General features: G+C 38.9%; 1 protein-coding gene across 2 annotated transcripts; it reads right to left on the reverse strand.

Annotated features, from left to right (window-relative positions):
* Positions 1-18: 18 nt before the first annotated feature.
* LOC127761230 (kinesin-like protein KIN-14D) lies at positions 19-7,666 on the reverse strand. Of its 2 annotated transcripts, none has more exons than XM_052285492.1 (19): positions 7,432-7,666; positions 7,082-7,332; positions 6,798-6,969; positions 6,563-6,690; positions 6,386-6,469; positions 6,199-6,276; positions 6,054-6,128; positions 4,234-5,715; positions 4,059-4,140; positions 3,863-3,958; positions 3,599-3,778; positions 3,337-3,443; positions 3,043-3,222; positions 2,665-2,828; positions 2,333-2,586; positions 2,085-2,257; positions 1,489-1,892; positions 1,217-1,320; positions 19-553 (listed from the first exon to the last, which is right to left on the reverse strand). In XM_052285492.1, exons 1-19 carry the CDS (start codon positions 7,478-7,480, stop codon positions 471-473), a joined length of 4,146 nt encoding a protein of 1,381 aa, XP_052141452.1. In that variant the 5' UTR covers positions 7,481-7,666; the 3' UTR covers positions 19-470. The 2 variants fall into 2 exon arrangements, with proteins under 2 accessions (XP_052141452.1, XP_052141451.1); XM_052285491.1 differs by having other exon boundaries at positions 20-556; positions 7,432-7,665.
* Positions 7,667-21,830: the final 14,164 nt, after the last annotated feature.

Here is a 21,830-nt window from a genome sequence, read left to right on the forward strand (position 1 = left end):
ATTTATTAATGGTGCCGCTCTAAAAGCAACTACAGAAGGCTCTCTGGTGTACAACCGATGGTGATTCTTTTGTTCAGATTTTATGTCATCACAGTTACAAGGAGTAAAAATGATTGTTGGACTATGAAGAAACAGTAAATATTTTAAAACACTGATATTTTTGCAGTGCATCAACAAATTACAAAAAAGGATTGGACTTGTACTCCATTTCATTGTGAAAAACCATTTCATTCTTCATACTAAAAATATCCACAAGGCTTTCTCATTCTTTGATATCAATATAGGGCACAACATCTAGCCAGTGTAAGCTTACTATTTGCACAAGAAAATCAGATGGCAGCTTGACTTTCAAAATCCATGTATCCATGTCTAAAGCATAGCCTTTCTGTCCATCTTAAAAAAGTATATATTGAAAAACTATACAAAAAATAAAGCTGAGTATAAGTTGGCTAAATGTTTATGAACTTGATCTATGGTCCTCTCTTCAAAGTACTATTATTTCTTGCAAGGGGAGGAGTTGCCTGGGAAGTTGAACTTTTTCGTACACCTGTTGCTGCTGCAGAAAAATAACATTAAAGAAATAGAAATAGCATTTATAAAACATGGAATTAAAAAAAAGGCACATATAAAAACTAGGGTTTAAATAGCTTTGGGATTTGGGGGTTAATACTGTAAGTTCAGTAACCACTATTCAAAACTGATGGTTCTTGGTTCGCTGAGCAATTTGAGTCACATATACTGTATGCAACTATAGGAATTCAAGTGAATTCGTGTCAGACTATATCGGTGGTGTAATAAATTGATAAACTGCCTTACCATGTTGTCTCAGGATTTAGCTGATTGTCAAAGCAAAATAAAATTTTTAAAAAGGTTTTACCCATCTACAGCCAACTTTGACAGAAAAGTTCAGTATACTGTCGATAGCATACTGTCGTTGTAAGCGTCAATAGCTTACTGGTTTGGGGCTTTCCCCCAATCCATCTCGACAGCATACTGTCGTTGTAAGCTTCAAAATGTAATGAACCCCCTCTTCTTTCTTAATGAAATTTGTTGACTGTATCTTTCGGCCGACCCGGCAAAAGAAAAGTTCAGTATATGGTATCCCTGTTTGATTCATGTCCACTTATTCAGTTCAGGAGGCAAGCTATCTGTATAACTACTGCTGACAGATTAAGATCCATTCTACCATACATCATTGCCTTAAACCATACTTCACCTGAAGATCTAGCTGGGGCAGGATCTCTTGGTTTAGGTCGCAAGCTTGATGACTGGCCAGCTTTCGGCAATGTAAGCTTCTGGACACGGTTCACCGCCCTAGTCCTGCATGAGAAATAGCAAGTTACAGATAACCAGTGGAAATAAATTTCACATTATACAAAACAAGTTTTTTTAGATAATGACATTATACGAAACAAGTATGCAATAAAGATGTCAAATTCAGAAAAAAAAAGAGTTAGCTAGTATAAGAACAAGATTGGAATTACTCACAACCGCTCTTTCGCAGCAGTGTTGGATGTTTTCTCTTGCTCTTGATCTGCTACATTGCTTACTGAACTATCAGCTTCTGCACCCATGGAAATACCATCTGAAGCATCGCTTAACCTTCCATCCGAGTCGACATCCGCAAGGCCAGAAATCTCAGGATCAACGGAGAGCATGGACCCAGCTTCAGATTGCCTGTCACTGGTGTCGGAGAAGTTATCAAGATCAGAAGCTGCCCCACTGCCAACACTTGTGCCCTTCCCTAGGGATGTAATGCCCGGGGAAGAGGACGAATGCTTCAATACGGAATCAGCTTGTCTCGTTGGCTTCAATCTGGTGCTACTATTGAGTACTTGAAGCCTGTCGATTTCCTCGTCCTTCTTTGAAATGGTATCTTTCAGAAGTGAAAGCTGCAAGGAGAACATTACAAAACAATAGATGTAACAGTATTTTTTCATGGTGAATTACTATTCCATTGCTTACATCACATAATGTTTTGACATTCCCGAACAATATTCTTAACCTTTTGCCATTTCAATACTGAGACCATTATGTCAAGAGAAGTCAGAAGTGACTTGATGATTATTGAGAAATTTGGCTACCTGATCCATTAATTCTTTGACATCTTTTCCCTCCTTCCCCTCCTTATTGCTCCTAGCAACACCAAGTTCCACCCCAGACACTCGTTCCGCAAATTTCAGAGTACTTAAAGTCTCTGTGTAAGATGAAACATCTGGGTTGACCTGCACAAACATTAGGGTTTTTGCATGCCCACCTGCATATCAAACTATGCATGTCAATACAACACCGTGTATGGCATGTAAAATAGTTCTCAAGTGAAGCAGAATACCCAGTGAAGTCTGCAGGACTTGTGTGAGCTTGCTATTTCTGTATGGTACATGAGCATTCTTTTGTGATAAAGAAAATATAACATCCCCAAGAGCAGCCAAAGACTTGTTGATGTGCTGTGCTTCTTTGAGCCTGTCCCCTGTAACTGCAGAGCGGTCCACCCTCTCACTTCCAGCAAGGTCCACAAGATGTAGAGCGCCACGCAAAGTGTTTCCAGTCTTCAGATCTTGGCCTCGGACATGAATGGTCACAACGCTGCAAAAAAATATGATCTCTAGTAAGAAGGGTTAGTCCTACGACAAAAAAAGAAAAGAGAAAAGACAAGTAAATTACCTGTGAGACCTGCTACTCCTCTCATTCAAAGCTGTTGCACTCATGGCTCTATTGTCATGCCCTGTTTGCATTAGCTCGATTACATGAGAAGTTGAGGTGACAGGACACATTGTTGCATCAGGAACAGCAAGTCCATTGGGTTGGATGGTGTTCTGGATCCCTAGTGTGTTGGAAGTTAAGAAAAAAGAGGATATTTCTTCACATCAATTCAGTCTGCAAAAATCAATGTATGGAACTTCTCAAGCAAGATGATGGCACTAGAATCTGATGAAGGATGGCCATCGTGTGTGTACACAATAAAAAACTGCAAATTTTATTGCAGATTTAAATTCTATTTGGTGAAAGGCTACACTAATGCAAGTCTGGGGGAAAAGGATATTTCTTCTGCACGCCACCACTGCCAAGGAGATCACGGATTTGCTCATTGTAGATCTCAATCATCTGAACACCAAGTTCGTAAGTGATTGTGTCTCTACGGTCATGAGAAATATTGAAAAGGTCATTTAATGCCCTATAATTGACTCCCCATTCCTTCTCAGTTGCCTTTTCAGGTCCCATCTGAGAAATTGATAGAAACAGATCGTTGTAAACACTTAGTGACTGTAGAGAAATCTTCTGGCACGCAAACTGAAATAAACAGACCAAATGTTTTTGCCCTGAGCTTCAGCATACCATAGTGTATGTTTTTCCTGATCCAGTTTGGCCATATGCGAAAATGCAGACATTGTAGCCATCAAGAACTGATCTAATTAGTGGCTGTATGTCCTTGAAGACAGCATCTATTAACAAAATAAGAGGGATAAGAGAATTGATGTATATGACATACACTATTATGGGATATAATTTTTTGAAGGATTTGTTGAACTAATTTGATGCAATAGCTTCAATGGAAACCCAACAGAAGATTAAGTTGTATTGATCACTTATCATGTACCTTGTGTAGTGATAGGGCCAAAAACTTTGTTAAATGTGAAATTTTTGCCCCCTTCCTTCCCTTGTTTTGTAGGGTTTGATAGAACTAGTTCACCATTGTCCCCAATATATTCAACTGAACTGGACTTGTCATCCTCCCCAGGTCGAAAAGGTCTTATCCGACAATATACTCTGATGTTTCCTGCTCAGAAATACTATGCCAAGGTGATATCTTTTGACCTAGATAACCAGACAAAATGGACTGATGATTGTAGTTCACATGTACCTTTTAGTTCCTGGATCTCATTGAACAATTTTCTGTTTTCTGCAAGAGCTCCATGATACTTTTCTGCAGTATTTGTTACCACCTTAAGGCTTTTTCCTGTTGAAGATTGCAACTGGTAATGTTAGTTGCAATCCATCGATGAGAAAAGAAGTATTTGTATATGAAACCCACAAGTAATCACAAGGTTAATTCTTACCAAGGCCAGCTAGTTCTTCAGACCACTTATTTTGACAATTTAAGATTTCATGCCTAACGGAAACAGAAGATAGCTTCAAATCCTGATGAAACACAACACTTTTGACTAACTGCAGAATTTAAGAACTCCCTAAAATTTGAATAGGAAGAACAAAAGGAAGTTATTTTTCTAATACCTGAACATTCTGTACTTGCAAACTTACAAATTGATTGATCACTACTTCTTTCTTTTTCCAGAATTGGATTCTAGTTTCGGATAATTCCTCAAGTTCTATTCTTCTCTTGGTAGAATCGTCTAACATAAGCTTTACTTCTTCTATCCTCTGTTCCAACTCCTTACTTACTTGTGCAGCCTTAGTCTCTAATTGCTGACTGTGTGCCTCATGCAATCTCTTTGTTTCTTCAAGCTCTTTCTTGAGTTCTGAAATTATACTGTCATTGTTTTCCTTGTCTGTGAGAAGCCTGGCCACATCTTCCTTCTTAGATTCTAACAACCTGCAGCTCTCCTCGTATGATGATCTTAATGTTTCCGATTCCTTCTTAAGTTTCAAAATGGTATTGTCACCATCTTCTTTCTCCTTCATCAACCTCATTATCTCAGCCTTATCCTTAATTGACCTTGCTGCATCTTCATCCGCGATTTTCTTCAATTCAGCCTTATTTTCCTTCTCCTTGATAGACATGAACATGTCTTCCTTCTGCTTCATCAAACTAATTATATCTTCCTTTTCTTCAAGCAACTTAATTATCTCTTCCTTCTCCTTTGTTAACCTAACTACTATATCATCTTTCTCCTTAATTATCTCTTCCTTCTCCTTTGTTAACCTAACTACTATATCATCTTTCTCCTTAATCAGCCTGTCTTTATTGTCATCTGCCATTTGCTTTCTGTCCTCATCCTCACCTTTTCCCAAGTTAACCATATCTTCCTTCTCCTTCATAAGTATAATTATATCTTCCTTTTCTTCAAGCAACTTAATTATCTCTTCCTTCTCCTTTGTCAACCTAAACACTATATCATCTTTCTCCTTAATCAATTTGTCTTTAATGTCATCTGTCATTTGCTTTCTATCCTCAACCTCCCCTTTTTCCAAGTAAACCATATCTTCCTTCTCCTTCATAAGTCTAATTATATCTTCCTTCTCCTTTAGTAACCTAACCATCTCTTCCTTCTCCTCTGTCAACCTAAGCACAACATCATTCTTCTCCTTAATCAACCTGTCTTTATTGTCATCTGTCATTTTAGTTGTACCCTCAACTTCACCTTTTTCCAAGTTAAGCAAATCTTCCTTCTCCTTCATTAGTCTAACTACATCATCCTTCTCCTTCAACAACCGAATCATTTCTTCCTTTTCCTTCACCAATCTATCTAAAGCATCATCCTTCTCCTTAATTATCCTATATTCTTCATCTTCTATTCGTTGTGTTTCTTCAGCTTTGACTGTTTTCAAGTTAATCATGCCTTCTTTCTCCTTCAGCAATCTAACCATATCTTCTTTCTCCTTTAGCAACCTAACCATATCTTCCTTCTCTCTCAGCAACCTCACCAAATCCTCATTTTCTTTCATCAATCTAACAACATCATCCTGGTACTTCATTAACCTTTCCATATCCTCCACTGCTAGTTGCCCTTTATCTCCAAACTTGTCTTTCTCCATCTGCATAATAAGAGTAAATCAAAATTATCTATTGCTTCTCAAGAATTAATGATTTAAAGACCTGTCATCTTTTACAGAGTGAACAAGAATCTCAGTCATTCTGTTGACATATCAATCTCAGAGAAAAATAAGACAAAGGGAATTGTATCAGCATTGCCATTTGTCTGCCATTTTATCTTTTTAATATTTATTAATTAATGGTGACAGGAGGATCTTCAAAACCTCATTTAGGCCAGGTGAATACTTCACTTGAAGTACACAAAATTCTTGCAACAACCTAAAGTCAAGATAGATGGCTCAGAGAAGTTGCTGGAGTTTACATGTGTTTGCCCACTTACCCCACCAGCTAACACCTCTAGCACTCTTATCCTTGACTGATACTTCTCTTCGCGAGCTTTAATCAGGTTATTTTGCTGCAGACAAGTAAGAAGTCACAAAGGACTAATCTGGTATAAGAACACATATAGAAAATATTTATCTTACGTTCCGTATATGCCCAGCCTGGGTGGAAATGCGCCTCTCAATCTCTAGTATGACCTTCCTCAGCAAGCAAGCAATGCGCTACAATGAAACATTTACATTCATTTGTACAAGGGAAGGTGTTAAAAACATGAAATCACTTAAATTTGGAAAGAACAAACTAACTGCATTTCTTTTCTGAGAAGCCTACATAAGGTATTTGTCCATTCTTCCTCTCAATGCTCTCATCAAGGATGCTGTTGAAAACACCCAGAAGTGACTGCGTAGGTGCATTCTGCAACAAGCCAGCATTGGGTGACAATGTAAAAACTTTTCTAAAGTAAAACATGGTATCTCATTACTAGTAGGGATAATTAGACGCACTTACATCCAAGCTAGTGGATTTCAGCAAGTCTGAATATTTGCCACCGAGCTGATCAGCATATCCTCCTTGCTTGAGCTGAAATACCTGCGACGGCGAATACGGATCGGATCCTAACACAGGGCTGGATGGCTCTGAATACAAGCAAAAGACAAGAAGATGTCTCTCTCTCAGCCAGCAATTGGATGATTCACCATCACAAAATCAGTTGCAATTGTCAGTTTGTCCACTCCAGGTATACCTGACATAATTGGGCTAGTGAGCATCCTTTGCAGCTTGGATTCGACGCGCTTCCGGCCCCCTTCGCTGTCGCATCTGGTCAGGAAACCAGGGTTCCGGTGGTCATCGCCGCCGCGCAATCCGAACCGATCCTTGAGGGCAAGGATGCAGTTCACAACAGCCGTCATTTGGCCCTAGATGGAACAGTGTCTCAATCAGAAATGGGTGGGGAATTTGTCAATTTGGCATGGCGGCAAAAGAGGGGGGGGGGGGGGGGGGGGGGTGCAGCGCGATTAGGGCAAGAACCCTCTCGAGGTCGGAGGCGCTGAACTTGGCGACGCCCATCCGCTCGACGGCGGCGCGGAACCTGCCGACGTTGTCGGTGGAGGCGTCGTCGAGGAGGGCCCCCGGGCAGAGCCTCCGGAGCAGCGCGCAGAGCAGCCTCCCCGTGGCGAGCGCGGCGCGGAGGTCCTCGTCGGTGGCCTCCGGCGGAGGCGGCAGCGGCAGGTCCGGGAACAGCGCCAGCAACCACCCGACGACGTCCTCCCGCCGCCTCGCTGCACCGCCAACCAAATCAAACCAAGAAACCCAAGAAATCAAGAAAGAAAGCGTTGAATCGAATCAAGAAACCAAAGGGAGAGAGAAAGAAGACGTACATGGGTCAGGCGAGGCGACGGCGGCGGCGGCATTGTTGCTGCTGGACATGGAAAGCGAGGTGAAACGAAGCGATGGAGACGGCCATGTGGGGGATTTAAGCCGCGGCGCATTCGTATCGGAGCGCGGAGAGGTGAGGTCGGGAGGGAAAGGAGGCGCGCGGGATGCGTGGACTCTCTCTCTCTCTCTCTCTCTCTCTCTCTCTCTCTCTCTCTCTCGCTCTCTCGCGCTATTTTTGGGTGGCGCGCGGGAGGAGACGACGCCGGCGAGACAAGCGCGGGCGCGGCGGCTGGAGGAAGAAGACGAGGCGAGACGAGAAGGGCCCGGCCCGGCCCGTTTGGTAAACCTTGGGCCTAGCCCAACAGAGCCATTCATCGGATTATTGGAAAGAATTGTTTGCTCTATCCTTTGAAAAATATTTTTTTCATAAAAGAACTTTTTTATACCGTATTACTTAGACCACTTATTTTAAGCTATATCTGTTAGATTTATTTATTTTTATTTTATTCCCATAATCAAGGAGATAATATAAATCAAACGGGTTCCTTTTTTTTGTTACAAGCTTTGGTTTCTTGTTTCTAGACTATACTACAGCAAGTAAATGGAGAGGCCGCAGGTACTTGTTCATTTGCATAGTCGGGTAATTAACCTTTTGTAATTCGATTTTTTTCACTTTTAGGGTTGCGTCAGTATGGGCCAACATTAGTTTCAATCCAAACCAATATTGTTAATGGGAAGATTTGACAAGCCAAATGTTTTGGTACAGTACGGTTGTTTGGATTATTGTCAATTTTTGGTATGTGTTTGACCTAATGTTTGCTGGTTCTCTGTCCAGAATATCTGACCATTTAATTTGCATGGCAAGTTTGGGCAGCAAACCAACACGTCATGCACTGTGTTTTTGGCTGAGCAAGGGAGCCAAATCCTCCAATGTGCTCTAGTGCGGGGGAAAATAATAATCAAATTTTAGGGCAGTGAACTTAAAGCATGTTTAGTTTGTTGCACTTTCAGTCTTACCAAATTTTGAAATTACCAATTTTTGATTGGGCCACAAACTAAAAGCACTTCAACCATTACAATCTTACCAATTTTTGATAATTCTAGAAGCTCCCTCTCTTAAAACTCTACTATCATAACTTCGTTTTGGTAAGTAAACCCAAACAAAGGTTTCATTTGACATAACTCTAGCTCCACCTCCATCTCTCTTAGAGTTGGAGTCCAATCAAACAGTTTCAGCTCCACTTAAAATCAAGTGGAGCTGGCTGAAGTGCACTCACAGTTACCGATCTATAGATGGATAAGAGGATGGACTGCCATTCGGTCGAACACTGGCGGTCTATGGTTGTGGGGTCTCCCAATACACCTCGAAAGCCAATCCGGACCCTAGTGATGCTAATTTCCTAGGAAATCTAGTGTGAGTGCAACACAAGGATCACTCAATTCTAGCAAAAAATCAAAGAGAAGGGAAGGCCATGGATTAACACTAGGGACACAACCCTGCAAGAGCTAGGTATTTTGGGAGATATCACTTAGGGACCCTCCTTTTGCGGGCTAGTAGTCTTCAATCTGGCGCTGTAAATAACTTTGTATACCGTTTGTTTACTTTTCTCTTGCTCTATCAATATAGAAGGCAAAGCTTTTGCCTTTTCTTCAAAATAAAAAAAGCGCACTCATAACCCACTCTCGACCCAACTCCTGAAGTTAAATTTAGGAGTTGGAATCCTACCAAACGAGCCCAAAGTCAATGCTAACAAATTTTGGTAATGTAAAAATGTGCCAAAATTTGGTGTGGTTGATTTGGGCAACAAAATAAACAAGCCATAAATATAAACATGCCAATTAATTCTCAATGTTAGGATAGACGGGCTACATTTCGGCCCGAGAACCCCCCTCCCCCCCCCCCCCCTTGATGAATAATCGAAAAAGAACCGGCCTAAATCCACTTATTTTGATCTACTCAATTAATTTCCTAGTAAATATGTTTATCATTGGACTTCACGCTCAATATGTAGTGATAGGAGGACCAATCCCTTCTTTCTATAAAGTTAAGACCCAAAGCTGCCTTCTCAGTTCGCCATGTTATCAACAATATATCAGCCGTTTGATCAATGTATACATCAGATATACACCATTGGATCTTCATTTATCTACGAGAAAAAAGGTCCAAATTGCTGGGTCGGCCCAGCTAGACTCATCTTCAGTCCCGCACATCCTCCAATCGGCCCAGTAAGACTGCGGAGCCCATCTCCAGAGTAGCGGTCCGCGCGGCCCATCATCCCTACACGAAGAACCACGGCGCGTGTCTGCGAACGACCTTGACTCATCGTCTCCTCGGCCTCGACTTGCTCTTAGTTGGCCCGATTCCAAAAATCTAGCCAGCATCATCTTGGCCTCGACTTGCTCTTAATTGGTCCGATTCCAAATATCTAACCAGCGATCATCTTCTGCTCACCGCGAATGACCACCATCTCCCATCGACCTGGCATGGCCGATTCATCTCCATCGTGAATCGTTCTAAACCATTGAGTGGTTTATCCCCATTACAGGATGAGCATCTGAAAAGACAAGACTCATCAAAGTACCCTAGCACCTGACGGTTTTGTGACTCCTCTAATTCATCCTCTAAACATGCACATCAATGGCAATTAATTGTTGTTATATCAACATGCATGATGCACCTGGAACCGGCCCATCGAGAACGCAAACGGTCCACAATGTACTTACAAATTTGTTTCTCCTGCTGAACACACTCATCTTTCTATGCATGCTCGCACTTTCCTTCACTTCCCCTGTTCCTCCATATCAACACATTAGCACCGGTTGACCATGTATGCACACATACATCTTTGCTATAGGCTTGAGTCTCTACTGCCTCAACCTTTTTTCGCTCATCCATGCCAATAGTTTATCAACTATACATTTCTCCTCCAATAGAGCAACTGCTAGGTTTGGTTTCAGCAAAACGCCATAGCCCCGAGAAGTCTTCTCTAATTATTTTGTCCACTTCATGTTTCACATATAATTTTGTAAGTATACCTTTTATTTGTAGGATTTTAGGTGGTTGAAAGAGTATCAATTTTTCATCAACGCAGTCATGTGTACGGCCACTAAGCGAATCATATAGAGGCTACCCATATTGCAATGTATTTTAAATAAATTGTTGCTACTTCCTCCGTTTCACAATGTAAGTCATTCTAGCATTTCCCACATTCATATTGATGCTAATGAATCTAGACAGCATCAATATGAATGTGAGAAATGCTAGAATGACTTACATTGTGAAACGGAGGAAGTAATAAATAGACAATTGCTGGTGTTATGGCTCATATTTTGGTTATTCTTCTAAGCCCGCAGCAATGCGCAGGGAATCAACTAGTATATAAGTATAGCTAAAGCAAAGCCACTCTTTGAGTTGGTTAGTAGGGTCTCTCTTTCCATTACGAGTGGACACCTATAAGTAGAATTTACGAGAGCTAGATGATTTTATCTTATAACCGGTCAAGGGGGTGAGAGGTTTGTCTTGTCCCCTTCCTCTGTTCTTACGATGTTGCACATGTTTCATGTTAGCCATGTGCATCATTGATGTAAAGTCTTATTCTCGCATTAATCCAAAATATAAAGAATCTTCCCAATACATCGTTAGCACCAGGGGCGGAACGGGGCCTAGGGCAGCTTGGGCCCAAGCCCTACTCGTGACAAAAATTTAGTGGACTAGTACCTACTTATTTTTTAGATTTTCCCAAATTCTATAGCCCAACCCTACTCGTTTGGCCTAGCCTCGCACATGGCTTGTTTCAGCCCCCACATCTCTCAGCCCAATAACTAGCCCATCACAGCCCAATAGAAGCCAACCCTAATCCCACCTCCTCTCTATCGCACATCACGCCGCATCACCGAACAAGATGAATGATGAATGGATGAATCACTGCATGATATGCTATATTGAGCGGGATGTTTTTACTAGCATTGAAGATCGTCAGATTATAGAACATTATCATGCTTTGAGGACGCGCAAGCACAAATTACCTAGAGGTATGTCATGCATTGCTTTGTAATCTACAAATAATTAAGTTCTCATAATCACTTACATTATATAATATCATTTTCCAGATTCAGCTTCAGGTTCTCTACCTTCTGTTGATGAAGAGTGAAAATTATGAAGATATGTCGCGTTAGGTACTCTAACAAAATTTTAGTCTACTCCGTACTTATTCTATACTTTTATTGTACTTCGGTGCATATTTAGAAATTGTATTCCAGTCTTGCATTTTTTTTCATGCTTGTACTGTACTTCCTTGTACGAATTGACATGGATAGTTGTTAGCCTTCAATTTGAGCCCTAGACGTGTCAAGATCCTGGCTCCGCCACTAGTTAGCACCATGGATATAAATTGTGAACAATGCCAACACACGCTGATTCCTCCAGGGTTCACAAAAATGAACCCGCTCACAAAAATTGGACCAAGGCGGTTTTCAGTTAATCGGTTTCCACGAAAACCATTGACTCATGGTAAAATCCGACCAAATTTTGTGAAAACTGTATAATCCAGTTCTTTTTTTTAATTTGACTAGAAAACTGAGTGATTTATGTCTCCAAGCCGGCCCGAGAAGTCTGAGGTTTTTGCGAAAACCAATCTGTTTTTGTCGGTTTTGTAAACCTTGGAGACTCCTCAGACATATAGCTAGTACCAAGGCTACTGAGATTGAGACCAAAGGGAGAAAGAGACCCAATTCAAGTCTGAAGAGGAAACACTCTGGAGAACTCCGAACCCTAGCTAGCTAGCTGAAGGCGACATTGCTCTATCGATTCAAGATCGACCGGGACAGAAGGGAAGCAAAAAAAAAAAAAAAAAAAAAAAATCATATCTGAAAGCGTCAACGGCTGCCGCGTCGATAAGCCGGTACTCACAGTGGTGTGTGTCAGGTGATCTTGGACTGTATACAACGTCTGCCCTTTTGCCCTCCAAGGTACAGTTCAGGGACCATCTCATAATGCAGCCAGTGAATAGCTTTGCAAGCTTACTGAAGAGCAGCAAAGGTTGCATTGCTTTGATGCTCTATCCTTAGCTTTGGTCCTACACTAGGGCTGTAGGGAAAGTAAAGAGATGACAAGAGAGAAGAGTAGGAGTAGTAGACTAGTAGTACAAGTATGAGAGAGATTGAGAGACCATCTGATCATGCAAAAGCTTATCTTATCTCCTGTCCCTGAAGAAGCCAAAGCATATGGATAATTCATAGCCCTAATTAAGAATTCAAAAGCAGTCTTTTCTTAATTACTAATCAAGTACTGCCTTTTTTTAAAGAAAATAATCAATTAGCTTTGGTTTCCTGCCTACTTGTTGCTGAACCGGCTGCCTGAAAGCATTGCAGGTCTGCATATTCTATACCACCTTGTGACCCAACAGCTGATTAAATTAGCATATCTCCCTAAACTCCTAGTCATGGAGCAATTTGTTGGTCAGTAGCTGCAACTAGTGGAATTTTTCAGCGATTATAAATACTGCAAAGGTGGAATTAAAGCTGGGGAGTTAGGCAGTGGAGATGGCACTTCTAACTAACTCCTGCTCTGCAATGTGAGACATGCAGAGGTTTCAGGCAGGAGTAGCCATGAAATTACCATGGCTTTAGTTAGTTAGCTATACTTAATTATCTGCCCTGATTAGATCTTGTTTCAGTGACAGTTGACTCATCAGCATGTGTTTGCCATGCTGATCAGAAATTCAGAATGATCCCTATTTTCAGCATTGTGTAAAACTTATTTGAACCAGACGATTACTGCAATGTACTTGTGAAGCAGAGCACCAATAATGCATTACTTGGGAAAAAGAAAAAGAGACAAAAAGCAGCTTCATTTCCATCCCCTAATAATAATTGTACCAATGAACTGCAATGATGAATGGTGATTTTTAAATGAAACTATATTGCAACAATAATTCAAAAGCCAACTGACGGATGGACCGTACTAGCTATAACTTATCTGAGATGATTTGGCAGAGCATTATCTGTAGAGAGAGAAAAAAAAGAAAAAAAAAGACTCTAGTTAGTGATTAAAATCAAAGTGCTCTTACTTTCATTAAGCACTACTGTGTCTTAGAGCTAGACAAAGGGATAAAGGGATATCCAAAACTTATTACATTGTGCTTTATTATTTTCAGCTGCACAATATCGTATAGTCGACTATCAGAACATATGCAGGCCTTCATATATTTCTTATATTCTAGTACTATACATTATGCAGATCGAAGAAAAATAGAATATGGGGTCAATCAAGCATGCAAATTTGTGCTATACTGCTATGTTGGCACTCTAATTCGGAGAGTGTGTGCTAAATTTGTAGCAATTTCACAACAGCACCATATGCTCTCTATTGGTATTCTACTACTATTATTATCGTCAACTAGGAAGGTAGCCCTCGCGAATACGCGGGCATGTGTCGTATGATAATAGGTTTGAGATACTTATAAGAGCGAAGTATTAACTGGAGAACATCTGCCATGATTTCTCCCAAATTGTTTTCGTCGGCATTAATTGCTTTTACAATTTTCTAACCTATTAGCTTTCTATTATATCATATTTAAGTAATATCTATAAACAATTATTTATAATCTTCTTCATCTTTTGAAAAGAAGGTAAACTTATTTTCTTTAGAAAACATGTCAACGAAAGTAAAAGTAAGTGTAAAATAAAAGTAAGATGTTTTTCTGTTTAATTGCATACCTAATATCATGGTTTATTAGAGGATGATTTGGGTGGGACATGAAGCTCCACTAAATTGTATATAGCCTAGTATGATTGACATAATTTGAGAGGCAGTCTATCTATGAACATATTATGTAGAGTGGGTAAGAGGTACTACACAACCTAACATGAATACGATAACGACGAAATATAATTGCACAATAATATTTTTGAAATGTGATGTACCATGAATACATATAATGATATATATATATATATATATATATATATATATATATATATATATATATCTAACGATTAGAAATAATGGTTTTAGAAATAATGGTTCCACCGGTTTAAAAGGCATAGGAATATTCCAGAGATGTAGCTTAAAAATTATGGTTGTTTTAATATCCAATATTATTGCGAAGTGAACGTAGCTCAACTGGTTAGTTTCCTTGTGGTGGAACTTTCCCACTCGGGTTCAAGTCCCAAACTTGAAATTTTTTTCAGTGGTAGACTCCATCAACAGTGAGGCGCTCGTGGTGACTTCATCAATCTCAAAATATGTCGGCCTAATCTCTCAGAGCTCCTAATAGGAGTAGGCAAAATATGTCGGCCTAATCTCTCAGAGCTCCTAATAGGAGTAGGGTATGCGTTCATAGGGGCATATGTACTTTGTTTCTCGAAAAAAATATCCAACATTATTTGTTGTTTCTCTTTTAGTTTAATAAGTTTAATAGATAAAAAAGATGTCTTTGTTTCTAAAAAAAATATCCAACAGTATTTGTTGTTTCTTTTTTAGTTTAATAGATAAAAAATAGGGAGGTGACAAACAGTGTTGTGTGCATGTGATGGCAAGGAGGAGGTGGAGGAGATTTTTTTTTCTAATTTTTCTATATGAATTAAGTGAAAGCCGATGATGGGGTATTTCATTTTTTAAGAATTTCTAAGGTTCTTTCTTTTATAGGACGTGACACATGGCAACTTAAGATTTTCTTTTAATAAAATAGATCTAATAGTCAAATATAATGGATGCATCAATTTAATTGGTTTTTCTTAGAATTTTAGGAGATGATATATGGTCATTTATGAGTGCTCTGGAGGGCGTTTAATTGTGGAGGGCGTTTAATTGATTTTTGTTATGTACAGTGATCTAGTATAATATAATACATATGTTCAATTAATTTTTCGTTGTTGTTTAGTTGTCAGGCCACGATAGGGTCAACCTTTAAATGATGTATTTTAAGTTTTATATAGTAAAATATAGCTAATGTGATTTTTATTTATTTATTTTATTATAAATAAAACAATAGCTATGGTTATTTTTATTTTATGTTAGTTAAAAAAATAGAAGAGGAGATAATTGAATTGGAGAAGAGAGGATGAGAGAGTTATAGGGGAGGGTAAAGGTGTACGTAAAGCAGGATGGGAGGAGATTATTGTTCTCAAGATAAATAGAATGGGTCCTAGTTTTGAGTTGATTATTAGAAAATACTTTAGGTATTGTATTTTTAATTAAACTACTTAAATTGTTCTAATTTAAGTGTGTATTATTAATCAAAAGGTTTTAAAATCTATTTGATGTTTTTCTTAAAAATGTATGGATTAGTGAACAATAGCTAATGCATAGAATATGTATGACCAAAGTAATGGTTTTTTTAAAAAAAATATAGTTAACTTGGTTATTTAATTTTAAGTTTTATACTAAATAATCTAATGGTGTACACCAATAAAAAGTTAGCTATATGATTTAGATAGTATAGTTGTTTAAAATTTGTTAACATAATTTTTTTTTTCATCTAACTAAATGAGGAAAATAGGAGAGAAAAGATATAGGTGAGGAGGTACATACGCACAATGGGTCTACCATATATCAGTGAAAATCGACAACCAACCAGATATTTTGTTTATTCTCATAATTTTTATGATTTTTCTAATTTATTGAAATATCACGTGGTGGCGTAGAAGTGTGTGTAGAAGTAATACATGGCGGGTTTACAGAATGTTTAATGGGCAAAGAGCTAAAAATGCTTCCATGTGATAGTTTTTAAATGAAAATATAGTTAATATCAAATGTAGTCGTAGTATTTTCCCTGTATACATCTAATTTAAATAAGTTCATTAGGGATGGGTGGATGTTTCTCGTATGTATAAAGATTCAAGTAGTGAAGAACTGTGTGTAGTATATACATATCCGGGAGATTTTATTTTTTTCTCAATCATGGATAGTAGCACGTTTATACATATGAGAATTTTTTCAGTTTTTTTTGTTGAGCAGCATGTATGTACGTTTCTCTCGTAGCAATTAGGTGGGACCGTAGCATGGCTAATCCTTCTTCTTTTTTCAATCATAATTACGTATTTTGTTCCTTTTTTTCGCGAGTAGCAATACATGGAAGTACATATACGTACGTGTATATATATACGTGGGATGTATTTTAAATAAATCTAATCTAATGGTTTAAAAATAGTGGGTCCACTGAATTAAATAAAAATCGATGGTTGGATGTTTTTCTTTTTTCTCATAATTGTAAGATTTTCTCTTATTTATTAGAGCGCAACGTGGCAGCTTAGGAGCGTTTGTAGGAGTACCACATGGTGGTTTGAGAGTGTTTGTAGAAAGTTTAATAGACTTTTAGCTTAGCCAATGAGCTAGATCAAATGTAGTCAAAGTAGGAGATATAGGACATTGGTGTCAAAATAATATATTTGATCGTTAATTTTCAAATAATATATAAATAAATAAAACCATAATTTAGTAATGTCACATGCTTTTTTCTACCGTACGGAGCGAGTAACTTTTAATAATACTAATCAGATATATTTTTATGGCTCAAAGCATAAAAGCATAGATAATATGGAATTGGATTATTAGTTTGGGAAAGAAAAAAAAGAAAAAAATGTATGTACCTATTTTTGGGAGGGGCTGCTATGTACGGACGTACATACGTGCAGCGATGTACATTCTATATTGTGGAAAAAATAAATGGTAAATTTTCAATATGGATCTAATGGTGGAAAACAATAGACCCACCAGATTTAATGAAAACCGATGGGTGGCAGCTTAGTAGTGTTTGTAGGAGTACCATATGGCGGTTTGAGAGTATTTGTAGGAAGTTTAATAGACTTTTAGCTTAGCCAATGAGCTAGATCAAATGTAGTCGAAGTAGGAGATATAGGACATTGGTGTCAAAATAATATATTTGATCGTTAATTTTCAAATAATATATAAATAAATAAAACCATAATTTAGTAACGTCACATGCTTTTTTCTACCGTACGGAGCGAGTAATTTTTAATAATACTAAGCAGATATATTTTTATAGCTCAAAGCATAACAACATAGATAATATGGAATTGGATTATTAGTTTGGGAAAGAAAAAAAGAAAAAAAGTACGTATCTATTTTGGGGAGGGGCTACTATGTACGGACGTACATACGTGCAGCGATGTACATTCTATATTTTGGAAAAAATAAATGGTAAATTTTCAATATGGATCTAATGGTGGAAAATAATGGGCCCACCAGATTTAATGAAAACCGATGGCTAGATGTTTTGATTTTCTATAGCGCCATGTGGCGACCTGAGAGCGTTTGTAGGGGTGCTATATGGCAGCTTAAGAGCGTTTCTAGGAAGTTTAATGGACTTTTAGTATATAATAGAAAGAAGTAATTTCAACCGTTGATTTATGATTTCTGAGTTCCACTATCAGTAAAAAAAAGTATTCTGCCGTCAATAGTTGATGTGATAGCATGAATAGATATGGTCCAAGTTTAGATTGATTATATTATCAGTAGAAAGCATTATAAAAACATCTCATTGCACAAGAATTTACAGAAATGTTCAATTGATCTATGAGACATCACATATCAAACTCTTTTTTTTTACCTTACTAAAAAAAATTACATGTGTGAAGAAATCTATGTTCCCCATCTTGAGAACCGACTGATTGTGATTATGTTTTCTTCTTGTGGGCTGAAAAAGTGTCAATCATGCAATTTGCAGGCATGAATAAAACGACATAGCTTTATATCATCTCTTTATTAAGAAGGTCCCTATCCAAAGAAGTGACACTGTCTTTTCCTACACCATATTTTTAAAAAAAAAATATACATGCGTGTAGTGTTCTAACACACGATTTAAATCAATGGTCCATGACTTTCTCACATCCTTTTGAGCTTTTGACTGCTTGCCACAAGCGTGTACGTGTCTTCTCTAGGTCCATCATATTTGTCACACTTGTGCAATTTGTCATCCTTAAGCCCTAAGAAACTTGTAGTATGTTTCAATAATTAGTTAATAAGAAGTGTAGTAGTGTCCTGATAAACTTTATATTTCAATAACTGATAAGAAGCTTTGTGCAAACGGAACTTTTATAGCAAACCGTGCTTAGTAGTTATGGGCATGCATATACATTCCAATAGTTCAATGTGCTCTTTAGTGTGTGTTGGGAATTAATCCCCACGTACAATAAACAAAGCGACAGATTAACATATGATTAATTAAATATTAACTTAAAAAACTTTAGACATGGATTAATATATTTTTAATGTAAATGTTCTATAGTTTTCTTTTTTAAAAAAAATATCATTCAGCAGTTTGAGAAGCATGTGCGCGGGAAATGTGGGAGTGGAGGTTACGAACCTCAAGAAACGAACTCAACCAAAATAGAAAGAGTCCATCCTTTATGGCCTGATTTTTGTATTGAGTAACTTAGACAGTTAAAACTATGACAATGCTTAAAGAGGCTTTCGTAGCAATCAAGCATGAGGAAAGAAAGAGAGATCTTATGGCTTTCATGACTAGAACAACATATGGTTGAAGGGTACACAAAAAAACTTGCACCTCCCTTTCTCTTTGACAAACCATATATATCACTCAAGTCGCAATCATAAACGTTTTTGTCAGTTTCTCTTTCTTGGTGAGAAAATAATATAAATATTTACATATGAAAATATATTCAATAAATTAATTCCCATATTTCCCCCTTAATAAGTATATAGAATAATTAATTTATAACATATATATAAAAAAGCCAGAAGGCAAGAATGTGCACTTGGCATGCCACATGGTGCCATGGACAGATGGACAAATGCCAAGTGTGCCTCTTGATTTGGCAACAAGTGTCGTCCCAGCTAGCTAATCACATCCAAACCAAATGGATAACTTACAGCCAATCAATGGGTTTCTGTAAGACGGATTAAACTTTTTGTGTGATCTAGCTAGGCTTTTGCCACGTACTACTTTCCCAAAGTGAACGCAGAGAAGAAGGCACCCAATCAATTAACAGGTGAAACACTTTGTTGCTTTGTTCGAGCAATCATAATCTTGGTTTTACCAACACATTCAAGTGATAAGCTGTGTAGTGGCGTCCTTTTTTAAAACTGAGTTTAGAGCCGAACCATCTAAAAACATGGATCTCGAGACATCCAAAGGTTCAACGAAAGAAATCACATATATAAATCTAGCATGCTCTTGTCAATTGGTGGTCAAGAACGGAAAAGAGTTTACCTACTAATGAGAAGAAAGGGCTAAACTCTTTAATCATCTTGATCGCTAGAGAAATTTGGAAGCACATAAACAATTGTGTGTTTAATGGCGCTACCCCATGCTTGGTCAATGTCCTCCGAACCATCACTAATGAGAGCGCTCTTTGGTACCTAGCAGGAGCTGCTAGGCTCCGTGATCTCTTTACTAGGACTGTGCTGCTAATGCATTAGTTTGTGTTTTTTTTTCTTTGGGTGTATAGTATTCTGTTGTATCCTTGGTGAGTGGGTGTCGGAGTCTTTCTCTAACACCGTACACCTTTTCCTGCGTGTTCTGAAAAAAAACAACCTTTATATATGTTACCAAATGACAAAGCGTATATATGTCTAAATTTCTAGAGCCATGGTGGATTTTTGGATAAATTTGATTATTCATAGGGCCAAATATTTAATAGTTAACGAGTTATAGGGACACATGTTGTTTTTTTTATATATAGAAGAGTTCCCTTAGCTCATTTAAAACTATGTGACATTACTTAAAGCGGCTTTGGTAGCAATCAAACATGAGGAGAGACATACAGATCTTGTGGTTCTTATGACGACTAGCTAGAATGATCTTGATTGAGGATACGCAGAAAAACTGCACCTTTCTTTCTGACTAACTAACCATATATAATACGGAATTGCTAACTATCGTTTGACAGATTTATGAGCCTTCCATCATTCGTTTTTTTAGCCGTCAGATGGTTTTTAGATCCGTGCTAGCATCTAGCTGCTAATTAACTAGGCCCACGTTACTGTTCATATCAATCAGGGTCACAATCGTAAATATCCTATTGTGTTTCTCTCTCTATCATGGTGCAGAAATAATGTTGAGTGAAATATATGGATGGTGGTGCTACAACTCGTAAGATGAACGTAATTTAGTCACCTTATTATAAAATTGAACAAACCAGTCACACAATTTAACTAGTGGGTGTAAATTCACTTTGATTGTTTGAATGTCAATGTTAGATCTGCTAGGTGCATATGGCACGCACGCTTGGTGTTAAAGATAGACCTAGGCCTAGTAGCGGGGATACAGTTTACTCAAGCCTAGAGCCATGCTAGCATAATTTGAAAAATTTTGTATTGATCCATCACTAGCCACTCGGTGGCGAAACCCTAGCCGATGCCCATCCCCCCCTGGCCGCGATGCCGTTGATAAGCCACACGATGAGCTAGGAAGGCCACGGTGTGGGGGGGAGGGGGAAACCCTTGATGGTGGCACCCGATAACGCGTGCAAGAAGGTGGCACAAGGCTTGTGATTGGCAGACAAAGCTACCACGATGAGGAAGCTAGGGTGGTGGGGAAGGCGGCTATGTGCTAGTGGAGGCCTCGACGGCGCGGATCTAGCTAGTGATATAAAGACAGCCAGATCCGTCGTGACGCCATATGGCCGGTGTTCCACGAGGTGGAGGGATGGAGGTGGTGCTACCGGAAGTGGTGATGCGGGTCAGAGGTGTCGGATTTGTTGGCAACGAGGCTGGCGGCCTAACGATGGCAAGCGAGAGTTTTAGCGGGGAGGTGGCAATGGCTCCGTTTGGTTGGGCCTTCCTAGCACGGTGTGGCCATACGGTGAGACCGGTTGACAAGCTATCACGGCACGAGAGCCAGGAGATTTTGTCCCTGACCCGGGAGGTGGATGGGCAGCAGTGGCATAGGGTGGTGTGTGGTTGAGCGGTTCAATCTTCTCCTCACCCTCTCCCTCTCCTTGTCCTTCTCCAACACAAAGTCGTGGATGGAGTTGGGTGCGTCGAGCGCCGTGTTCCTATTTGTTCCTCAGCAACACGGTTTCTGTCATATGCGTGTGGTATGGTTGTTTTTCTTATTCTTGACCATGATCTCCTAAGGCTATGGTCTTATAATTTTTGTTATGCTATATCAATACAAAACGTCGTACGACTATCGGGTTATAGTCGTACTGTCTTTTATATATACGGGTTGTTTTAAAATAAATAAAATTGTATCTAACATGGTAACTAAGCTCCACCTCCACTACTTCCAACCAATAATGGAGCTAGAGGTCTCCATCAATTCCATGAATCCATTCCATACCATCCTATCCTACCTGCCCTTCTCCTCCTCGTTTCTTTTGGACCCAAACACAAACAGCTGCCACAGGTGCCCATTGGCCTCTCCTTTTCTGGGCCTTTATATACCTGCCCCTCCCCCAACCCCAACCAGCCACT

The sequence above is a fragment of the Oryza glaberrima genome, chromosome 2 (genome assembly GCF_000147395.1).
Source record: "Oryza glaberrima chromosome 2, OglaRS2, whole genome shotgun sequence".
NCBI lineage: Eukaryota > Viridiplantae > Streptophyta > Magnoliopsida > Poales > Poaceae > Oryza > Oryza glaberrima.